General features: G+C 39.1%; 1 protein-coding gene across 1 annotated transcript; it reads left to right on the top strand.

Moving 5' to 3' along the window:
• Nucleotides 1-599: 599 nt before the first annotated feature.
• Nucleotides 600-10,622, top strand: znf513a (zinc finger protein 513a). Its single transcript, XM_087813092.1, has 5 exons — nucleotides 600-835; nucleotides 2,337-2,473; nucleotides 4,912-5,046; nucleotides 8,342-9,112; nucleotides 9,235-10,622. The coding sequence occupies exons 2-5, from the start codon at nucleotides 2,434-2,436 to the stop codon at nucleotides 10,122-10,124; spliced, it is 1,836 nt and encodes a 611-aa protein (XP_087669218.1). The 5' UTR covers nucleotides 600-835; nucleotides 2,337-2,433; the 3' UTR covers nucleotides 10,125-10,622.
• Nucleotides 10,623-12,037: the final 1,415 nt, after the last annotated feature.

Genomic DNA, 12,037 nt, shown 5'->3' on the forward strand with positions numbered 1-12,037 from the left:
CTGTATGTGCTACACACACTGATCCAACTATTTTAAGTTAAGTTAGTATTAAGCAGGTGGAACGGTTGACAGATCTTGAAAACATATATTTATTATAACTTTTGTGTTGTTTATGTTGTTGAGCAATTAAATATTTAAATGTAAAAAAAATGTTTGTTAGACGACGCCATCTGGAGCATGGTAACGTGGTTTCCTTTTCGACATTAAAAATGAAGAAAATGCAGGACGAACGGACCGGAAATTGTTTCAGGAAGATAAAAACCTCCCCAAACGGAAATGTTTTAGTCCTTTCAAAATAATAAGTTACTTTCTATCTGTAAAAACGATTAACTCAATTTATATATTTATTAAATATAAGCCTGCTCTTTAAACTGTTGAAATCGTAATATTAATCAGAAATAAGATACAATATAACGAATACATACGTTTTCATCTCTGATTTATGGTGAAAGCCGTGTCTATTTGTCAAGTTCAGTTGTTTTATGATATTCAATAACTTGTAAAAAATATAACCGGTATTAATAAGTACATGCTTATCTCCCGTTATTTGTCTTGGGAAGTGATTTTTTTACTAGCGGCCGCAGAAACCTGGCTTTTATTGTGAAGTTATTTGCCGGATGTGGCGCTGCCGCTGCCTGTGGATGACAGGCGAATCAGAAAATCAATTAAGTTATGAAAAACAGCATTAATTGCCTTTCTTTGTCGCCGCGGCTTCACCGGGAAATGGCGGAGAGCAGGTCGTCGTTGTGTTAAGGGCAACAACCTCTCGCTGGACGGGGTGCTGGGACACGCCGCGCACTGAAAGCAACTGACAGGAATACCGTCCCATTTTTAGGTAAGTTAGCAGCAGGACGAAGCTAATGTGACAGTTGTGTCATTCAGAAGCTCGTCGCCATGAAGTCTCTTCACTTCTTTTTTCACCTTCTGGTTTCTCAACATGGTCTCTCTCCTCTCACGAGTCTCCTCGTGTCTCCTCGAACCCGCCCGTTATCTTGTGTCCCGCACGCCGTGGAATGAAAGTGAAGCTAACATGTTAGCCGCGGTGCTAACATAGGCGGATGGTAAAAACGCTAACTTCTAGTCTCCTGAAGTCACCGACGGGTTCTACGTCTGATGTAGCGTTAAAGTCTGGACTCTTTTCAGCGAATACAGATGTTGTTTTGTACGGGGCGCATATACAGAGCAACATCCATTGTTCGGGTATTTTACTGAGCCTCAGACTGTCTTAAAACGTATTTTTGTTTCCATGGTATTTTAAAGTGCTTCAGGAATCGGTGAGCTTTGCACCAGTGGTGCCATGGAGTGTTGAATAAGGACATCTGTGTCATTGAAGAAGCTGTATAGAGTATTCTGCATACATTTTAAAGACCAACTGGTCTACCTGACACGAGCCTGGATTAATAATATGTATAGTGTCTTTACTAGACCAACGTTAATTCCTTTTCAATTTTCAAGTAAACAATTCTGTTTACTTGAAAATTCTCTCTAGATAGTGTACTACTAGTTGGTTTTTTTTTTAAGTTTAACATGAGTAACTAGAGCGTGTCTTGTATAGTTTTTAAGCGGATTCTTAAAAAGTAATAAGAGCAAAATAATTCATAAATCTAAAAATAAGACATGCGTGACACTGAAATGTCTTCAACTAAATTGTGAAAAGTCTTAAATGTGAACTCATGATGTGTAGGATGTCTAAAATCTCAAAAATATCTGGTGACATTAAACTATTATTATTATTTTAGTAATGTACAGATTGATCACAATAGCAGGACTCACAAAACGGGGAACTTGGTAGTAGCCGGGACTATCATAGGAGGTGTATGTCACAGTTACTACGTGATTCATTTAGTCATTTTTGAACAATATGTTTGCTTGGGAAGGTAGAAGTTCAATGAGAATTTGCTGCTAAGCCCACATTTTTTATCATGGCTGAATGCGGCACCAGGCAACGTGTACGAAGCACAGTGTGTTTCGCGTTTTTAAAAACCATCCTTGCGTCAACAAATAATGTGGTGTTTTATTTTTTTTTCCAATTTGAGTTAATTTTCTTGTTGGTTGTGAATTAAATTTCTCAAATGTTATTGCAGTCTTAGAGAGTCTTTAATTGAACCTAAGCTGTAAGAAGCCTGGAGTCAGATAAGCAGTGCAAGAGATGTGAGACTGCAAATTGAAATGTTTGTTAATATTGTCTAAATTTGAATGACTATAGTTGGAAAGAAATCACAAGTTTTGTGTTTTTGAAAGGGAAAAAGGCCAATAAATAATAATTTGGTTGTTTTCTATTATAGCAATTACAGTTTACTTTACATTTATATTATGCTTTAATATTTCAAAACCAGACATCTTCGAGGATAATTCTCAGACAGCCCATACTGAGCCGATGGTTCCGGACGTCTGTGAAGAGAGCTATCGAAGCAGCGTGAGGCTGACTGGAAGATGCCAAGAAAAAAACAGCAGAATCCACAGCCAGTTAAGTGTACGTTTCCGCTCCTTCACCTATTAACTGCAATTTTAACAACACACAATACGTGTTCCCCCTTTGATGTCCTGTTGAGTTGCAATATTTCGGTTGGACATTTGAGCGTGCTAAGAATAATTAGAAGGGAAGGATTATTGACATGTAAGCTCAAAAACAGAGCACAGTTGTCAATTTACAAAAACATTTTCACTTATTAGAGTGAAAATGTTTTATCTTAATATTGATCATCTATGTCTTGCAATGTACCTTTTTAAACACGTTTTTTCTTTGTATTTATTTTTCGTAAATTTTGAATTGAACGTTTTTTTAGTCGTATAAATAAATCCCCAAATATTATTGTGGAACTGGCAAGTTGATTACTTTCCATTAAGTGAACCAGCTGTTAGCTGACATGCAAATATAAAGTTTGGGGCGGCCACTACCTATTTTCATATGAAAAGCTTTCAATTAAAACATGCGTCTGGTAATTTAGCATCAGAAAATAATTCAGCCGGGTGCTTCACTGGCAGATATATCCATCAGCAGCCGTTAAACTGTCCTTGACTTGACACTGATGGTTCCTCGAGGACACACAGCAGCGTTGTTTGATTCCCATTAAGCTACAGAGAGGAGAGGAGTCAGAATTCCAGGCGTCATTAACCGAGGCTCCAAACGAGCTGCGAGCGAGTAAATGAGCTCCATCTGTCGGTCATTATCACATTATTCATTTTGCAATGTTGTTCGGAGATGAAGCTCGCTGCCTTGATCGTGTCGTTTGAAATGTCACACGGTTATTTAAGTCATCTCCAAACTGCCAGTGACCTGACAGATAGCAGTTGTTGCAATTAAACGAGTTTGTGTATTCTTTATTGTGTAAGCAGTTAAGAGCAGCAGTCCAATTAACTAAGACGCATCATTTAAAATGAAATGTCAAGGAAAGCTATTGTATTTAAATTGCATAGCACAGCAACTTGTGTAATGATCTACCGTACTGCTGATAATGCATTAATGTTCAACATACGAGTAAATCAAACTTCTGCATATTACTGTAAATTTAAATTTTAAGATAATAATGTGTTGAATGCAGTATGACAAATATATTAATGACGGATTGTTATTTAATTTATTTTTTTAACCCATTTATTTACATCTATTTAATGAACATTTTCAAATGCCATTGTTGTCTGTGAGTTCAATAGGTCACTCAGTGACATGTCGTTAGATGATTCATGGGCCAGATGGTAAATCGTAACACCCACATTTCCTGAAAATGTAATTAAAATCCATTCATCTGGGTTATCGTTCGAGTTATTTTTCTAACAGGCAGACAGAAATCTACGCAGGCAAAAACATGACCTTCAATTTAAAGGTTAGGCTATTTCTTTCGTCTATCATGACTCTGTTGAGGCTCCTTATTGACGGTTCATCATCATCATTAAATCCCCAAATAAAACCATTAGGACGAGTCCAGACATAAAGGCCCAATTTATACTTGCTTATCCAACATCAAGTCATTGAACAAGATGCCTAGACTTTTATTTACACATGTATGTTTGTTGTGGGAAAAATTGAACAAAAACAAATTCAGTTCGTCCATGTGAGCGTGGGGTCTGCTGCCATGGATTTTCACTTTAGGAACATGGGTTTTCATTTTAAAATGATAAATGCTAGCAATTCTCTATAGTTGGCAATATCATAATTGTTTTGCTTCTAAAAGCAGGAATGCATAACATTTGACAAACATTTTTACGTTTTTGTAGGTTGTGACTCATGTAGTAGAATTCTTTTTTATTTGACTTTGTAACGTAACCAGAGAGTTTATGTCATGTGTCCACCTGCTTTACAGCAGTGAGCCAGAGACAGTGTTTTCATATGAAATACTGAGATATGTTTTGAAGTTTCTAAGGAAATGAGAATAGGACCAAAGAGCTTTTCTTTGTAAACAAATGATGTATAGTCAATGGCAGATATTTCGGCATAATGCAGTTACACTTTTCTGACAGTGGGTTCCAGAAACAATGTTATATCTACTTTTGTTTTGTTGCTTTAAATATAAAGTGATAAGACAAACATAGTGGACATGGGACTGCTTATGCATAAATCAACATCACAACACTGGGAAAGAAAAGATTGCATATAAATAAGCAATCACTATTGTTTGGAGGTATAAGAAAACTTTCAGGATGCTTTCAATTCTTTGTTCTACATACAGGTATATACATATATTTCTGTTATGTTTATTTTGTATTGTGATTATTATTATTAATTTCAAAATAAGTTACTTGCTACAAAAGATACTTATCAAAATCCCCAAATATTCCCAAAATAGTGCCTTTTCATATTAATGTCATATATTTCAGTCTACAATACAAATGTTGGTTAAACAGAATATTATAATTCAACTGTATGTTTATTCATGAATAACTGACATGTGTTCTACTTCTCTCATCCATCAGTGGGTTCTGAAGATGGTTTAGCCAGTGAAGCTCCAGCTAACCTCACCTTAGACACAGACTTCCTTCTTGAACAAACCCTGGATTTTGGGGATCCACATCAAGACAACAAAATTATCAGTCTGGAAAAGTTTTCAGGTTTGTTTTCATCATTTTTCAACATCATGTAGAAAAAGTAACTTATTTTCGATTTTCTATTATTCCAAGACTCATAAGACGAAATCACCATTAATATGTATATATAAATCTCTCATATTAATATTTATATATTCATATGTATATATTAAGTAACAGATAATATATATGTATGATTTAAATTTCTTCAAAATAGGATGTATTTGAATTACTATGCCTTTCCCTTGACTTGATCACATTTTTTCCCACCCTAGAAATTTCGCAGAGAGGTAACACATTTAAAAGCAATTTTCATCTAACAGTTTGGCAGTGAATACGACATTATGACATGCTTGCATACTCAACGACAGAACCAATATTTTATACATGTAGAGAAATTTTGTGATTTTTCAATTTCTGTTTCGAAAAAAGATTATTTGATTTGAATGTACTTTTAAAGAACTAAAACAAAACTATAGAACAGAGAAGTTAAGCAAAACACAACCTTGAAAGAAAAAGTTTATGGGTTTGTGACTGCTACAGGGAATGATGATGATGATGATGATGATGATGACACAGGGAATGATGATGATGATGATGATGATGATGATGATGATGATGATGATGACACAGGGAATGATGATGACCCAGGGAATGATGATGATGATGATGATGATGATGACAAGCACATTGGAGTGGTTGTAGATTAACGATTGGAATGATGAACCATACGATTTTGTAATTTATGTACCATTTGTATATTATTTATATGCAAGTTAGCCATCATCTTTGTGACCTGACTTCTACCTCAGAGTTAATGATTACCACATGATGAGAACTTGCAGATTGATGTTGATGCTGTCTGTGGGAGAAGAAAGAAAAAAATAATGGAGTACTTTTTTTCTATTTGTTCAAGATTCAAGCAAAACTGTGGTTACACTTTCATAAGTTATATTCACATCAGCTCTTAAGGTTTCTGAAGAGGGTTTCGTGATCAATTTCCATCCCAATACCTCCAAAATATAGCAGCAGAACAAATTTCAAGTTGATGTTTGCTAGAAGTGGCTCAGTAGAATTTGGCAATTAGTCCAGAGCTGAAGTTTTCTAATTAATTAAATGATCAAACTCAACCCTTTTATAAATGGTGTTCTTCACCAAGAGCAGATTTGATATGGTAGTATAAAGACATAAATCCCAGAAAAGTGATTAAATGTGAGCCTAGACAATGAAATATTAAATGTGCTGTGTTTTGAATGCACATTTAATGTTAAAAATCTGATGTTAAATGATCTTAAAAAAATTGACCAAATTAATTAGGAAACGTTGACATTTAAAAATAATAAGTGAAAGTTCAAATGGAAAAACCTTGACTGTGGAAATGAAAATCAATTCAGTTAAAGCAAGATAAGAAGGACAACGTAAAAAGTAGACTTTTGGAACCTCTTTTTTGTTAATATTAATTTATGAAATGAAATACTTTATTTTTTATAGTTGATGTTGGCAAATGTTGTAAATGAGTCATGGATAATACATTTAAAGACTTGTAACCGACATGATTCTCATAGCTCTTTTTCTTTTTTAAGAAGTGAAAGCTCTAGTTTCATATAAAGTCATAAAAATACCTCCAAGGAAACCCATTTTGGGGGACCATCATCATCATCATCATCATCATCATCATCATCATCACTGCCTCCTCCACCTCATTCCTACTGCCATTATAGTTTCCCATCATCATCATCATCATCATCATCATCATCATCATCAGCAGCCTCACCATTACAGTCATCATCATTAGGCGCAGCAGCAATCATGTGCGTGGGGCTTCTGGGGGGGCCGGGTGAAGGGCCAGCCTTTTTACTTGCATACTCTGTCTGGTGTGTGGAGGCTGCAGGGTTCTTCAGCTTCAGCTCTGAGCGGCATATGTTAGGTAGGATATATTCTCCCCCTTTTCTCAAAGATTGACTCCAGTGGGATGTGAGTATCCATGCTTTCTGTAAAATTGCTTTTCTTGTTGGTTCGACTCTCCTGAAAGTGACTTTATGTATTTTTTTTTGTTGAGACGTTTTATTATTACCGGTATGTATGAGTAGGGGTGTAAGCAAATATTTCTATAACAATCGTGATATTTTTCCCCCGGATACTGTCGACATTCAACAGCAGCGTATCGATATTTAAAAAAACAAAACAACCTACATTTGGAAGCATCTAAAGAAGCATCACAACAAAGAATATGAGTAAATTGAAGAAACTATGTGGATGAAACAAAACGAAGCAGATAATTTTCTGTTCTATAGAGATGAGAGAAACTAAAGTCGACCACATGAAAGTCAACAATAAAAAACGTTAATGTTAGTTTTAATGGTTTGGGCAAAAGAACACAGACATTGGACAGAAGAAGTTTGGAGAAAAGTGTTATGGACAGATGAATGAGGTGTTTGGATCACACACAAGAACATTTGTAAGACAGACCAAGTGAAAAGATGCTTGAACAGTCTCTGACATCATCTGTCATGCATGGTGGAGGTCATGTGATGGTCTGGTGCTGCTTTGGTGCTGGTAAAGACGGAGATTTGTACAAGGCAAGGAAGGCTGTCAGTCCATCTTGCAACGCCCTGCCATACCCTGTGGAGCAACTTTCATCCTACAACAGAACAAGGACCCAAAACAAACCTTTAAGTTATGCAAAAGCTATTTAGAGAGGACAAGCCTTTCTTTTTTTTTGTCTGGAATGGAGTAGCCAGCACAGTCACCAGATCTCCACCCCATTGAGAAGCTTGACCATATGGTACGCCAGAAGTGCCCATCAAGTCAATCCCACTTGTGCTGTCATTGCTGCAAAGGGAGCATTCTTTGAAAGTAAATAATAATAATAATTACTTACTTACTTACTTGAATTGAGACAGAACCCTCTAGTGGTTATATAACATTACTGCGATTAAAAAGGTGGTATATTGGAGATAATAAATCTCTGTCGTGTAACCTGTTGCATGATGGTTAGAATCATTGGTTAAACGTGTAGAAAGAATTGGAAACATTGACTCCTCTTGGTTGTACCAATTCTGATGAATTCCTGGGTCAATTGCAGGATTGTTTGTCCCATGACCAAATACTGGGGAAGCTTATTTATTCTGTGCGATGTATCTCGCAAATCTTGGTGCTCAAGAGATCTTTAACACCAAATTGAAGTGTGCATCACAATGTTAAAGTCAAGATGAATATCATGTGACACAAACACACCAATACAGTAGAGATCCATGCAAGGCCAACTGGACCATCTTCAGAGACTGATAAGTTTCTTCTCTTTTTGTCTCCACCACAGAAGTAGCAGCTGAAATCGGGTTCTCGGTCTACCCTCTGGGTGATGAGGAGAGCCCTGCCTACAGCCACCTCAGCATGGAAAGTGAAACGGACAACTCCTGCAGCACCACAGAGACCACCAGGGAGGACGAGGGAAGAGCCTCCCAGCCGGACCTGAACTTCCCGTCCTACCTCTCCTGCAGAGGTTGCGGTCAATTGCGGGACGACAACTTGGGACCCGTGGACCTGGTGGGCCCGTACTGCCTCAGGTGCTGCAAAGCCAAAAGTGCAGACTTTAGTTTTGGTAGCATAAGCGGGATTCACGGAGAGTCTCAGCAACATGACGAGGAAGACGATGATGATGATGATAATGACGATGAGATGCAAGAAGAGATGGGAGATGACAAGACTATGATGCTCGAGGGTAACGTGCCCAAACTGCACTCGTGTCACCTCTGTGGTTTTTCCTCCCGTTATGCTAATCACGTGAAGCGTCACATGAAGATCCACAACGGCGAGAAGCCGTACAACTGTCCTCTGTGCACCTATGCATCCGCTCAGCTGGTCAACCTGCAGCGGCACCTGCGCATCCACACCGGAGAGAAGCCCTACAAGTGTGAGAGCTGCGCGTTTGCCTGCAGCTCCCTGGGAAACCTGAAGAGACACATGCGCATGCACATGCCTTCTGCCGGAGCAGGACCAGACGCTGCATTCGGGCCTTCCGGCTCACCGAGCAGCCTGAAAATCCCACCAATAGAACAAGGACCCCCTGAAGAGGACCTGGATGCTAAGGGTGTGTAACATCGTATGCACTTCTTATTTGAGTTGCTCATTTAATTTACAAGATAAATGTTGACTCTCTGGATAACTCTGCTGCGTTCCATTGCATGTAGTAACTCTGGTTCTGTGTTCCAGAGGTCGTCAAGGCGTCGTCCAATCTAAGTTTGGTCATCCAGAACAACTACCTTCCTGCTTTCAACAGCCTTAAAGGGGCGTCCCCGCAAACCGCCCCCGCATCCAATCCAGCCCCTAGTATACTGGAGACCTCTTCTAGCCGGGCAACCAGAGGGGGCATGGCCGACGCCGCCACTCTGCCTCCCTCCCTCTTCCCCTTCACCTGCAGGCTGTGCGGAGTGGTGCTGGAGGACGGTTCCTCGGCTCAGATCTGCTCCAAGTGCACACTCGAGATGCTCACCAAAGACTCGTCCTCGTCGCCCGGCAGCCCGGGCGAGCGCAGCGATAAAGTGTACACGTGCGGCAGCTGCCCCTTCCTCACCCACTACCCCAACCACCTGTCGCGCCACATGAAGACTCACAGCGGCGAGAAGCCCTACAAGTGTCCGCAGTGCGACTACGCCTCGGCGCACTTCGACAACCTGAAGCGCCACCACAGGGTGCACACGGGCGAGAAGCCCTACAAGTGCCTCCTGTGCGACTACGCCTGCGGGAACCTTGCCAACCTTAAGCGGCACCAGCGCGTGCACTCCGGCGCCAAGCCCTTCCAGTGCGCCCTGTGCAACTACAGCTGCAACCAGAGCATGAACCTCAAGCGGCACATGCTGCGGCACACCGGCGAGAAGCCGTACCGCTGCCAGTACTGCGGCTACACCACCGGCCACTGGGACAACTACAAGAGGCACCAGAAGAAGCACGGCCTGGCCACCGACGGCTGGGTCAAAGTACCGATGGTGGGCCAGCCGGTCAAGGACGAGGAGGACGACGACCACAACGAGGAGGAGGAAGGGGAGGATAAAGGCATGGGAGTCCAGTCGCCCAGAAAAGATGAATACGCAGTATTCGTCTAAACTACTTTTCATGCTACGAGTTTGATTGTAAAACATGACTCAGCAGAATGAAGCTACCAGCAACATTTTTATTTTTCACAAAGCCTTTATATTGTGTCCGTGTTTCCGTGTTCGTTCCATGTGTCATTCTCTGAGAAACTGAAAAAGTCGTGATGGTGAACATTTGTGTCAGAATCTGGTCACAATAGGACGAGTCGGTTAACCATTCAAGCAACTGCAAACAAACAGAGCCCTGCTCACTCTCTTCAAGACCTTGTCTATTATTTCACCTTGTGGACCCGTTGGCCTTTTTTTAAACCTGTTTGTTCAAACACACCGAGGGTTAAATGTTTTCATAGGCGAGATTGTTGATGCTAGTCGTCTCTTAATGGTCGAAGAAGTCCGAAGGTTTCGACAACTGAAATATTAGTTTTTTTGTCCTCGAGAGATGGATTTTTTATTTTATTTTTTGTAATTCAATTCCAAAAATTTTAAATTGTTTAAAACGATTTTAAAGCTGCACTGTCTAAATGGAACTTTTTTCATCTCGGCATTCCTTTCCCTGGATCGACACGCACAAGTTGACTTTCTAAATTAGCATTTTAGGTATAAATGTTCCACAACAACAGCACAGGCTACCAGGATGCTTGCTTTCCGCCTTCTTCTGATTGTCTTCTCCTCAAGAATTCCAACAGCTACGATGAGTTAAAGGGCAACTAATAGGAAAACCCACCTTCCTCCGGCTCACTCACACGTTTCTAATGTGGAAGTCATCTGCTCCAAGATGCTGTAAGTCTCTTATCATGACAACGTTTTTAAGTTATTTCTCCAAATGCAGTTCTCCTCTATCTGAATTCTCGGCAAACGAGGGGTTACTGTAGTGGGCGAAGCTTAATCACATTTTCTAATGCAAATATTTCAATTTAAAGGAAATATATCTATTCGAACAACTGAGACACTACGATTATAAAAAATTTTTTTTAATGAATAATAAAAAACATACTTTAAGGCCAAGAATGATCGTATTCAGGAAATTTTTAATTTGCTGAATTTTGTTCATTTTGAGATATGTAAGTAGCTATATTACGCATTAATTACACATATCTACATATTAGCGTATCAATATAACTGTAAACCAGTTGTATTACCAATTACTATCCTATTATTGTGTAATAAACATACTGTTAAGAGGTGATGATATTAATCTAGAATCAAAGATTATTATTGATGAGATAAATTTGTCAATACATTAATAGCGACTAGTTTCACATAGCGTTAGCATATCTCTTCGTTTAGCTATTAGCAGCGATAGCTAGCAAGTTTGCAAATAAAAACTGCTTTTAACGAGAGTCAATAAAAAACCCTTGTTACAGTTAATACTTTTATTTTTACAAAAGTTCTAATAGATGTGTGATTTGGAACAGTGCAGCTTTAAAAGCGAATAGCTACCAAGAAAAGTGTATTTGCTTAAGTGTTTGAATTTCATCATTATGTGCTCTAGAAGTTTCAACACAAATTTAAAAGGGAATTATTTCTAGATATAAAAGGAGAATGCATGTATTTTCAGCCTGGCTTTTTTATAGACATACACAAGTGTTTGGTGTTAAATGGGAAGAAGACGTTTCGTCGCCCCAAACGGAAACAAATCTCTTGAGCGTGTGGGGAAAATGATGACTAACATTACTGTTCTTGGACTGAAATGATCCCACATTTGTTTCGAGGGTAAAAACGGTTTTGTAAGAGTGGAGTTTCTCACGTGGTTGGAAACACTGTTGATATCATCGCTCCATCATATGCAAGTGGGTTCGTTTCCAGGTGAGCATCGGTCAGGATAGTTTCTGTCATCTGTCTGTTTGCAGTGTCTCAGAAATGCCTTAAATAAATGTGATTTTTCTTTGACTGTTAGACACCTCTATGTGTTCATCTTCTTTAAA

Source organism: Callionymus lyra, chromosome 17 (assembly GCF_982586985.1).
Source record: "Callionymus lyra chromosome 17, fCalLyr1.hap1.1, whole genome shotgun sequence".
In the NCBI taxonomy this organism is placed as follows: Eukaryota; Metazoa; Chordata; class Actinopteri; order Syngnathiformes; family Callionymidae; genus Callionymus; species Callionymus lyra.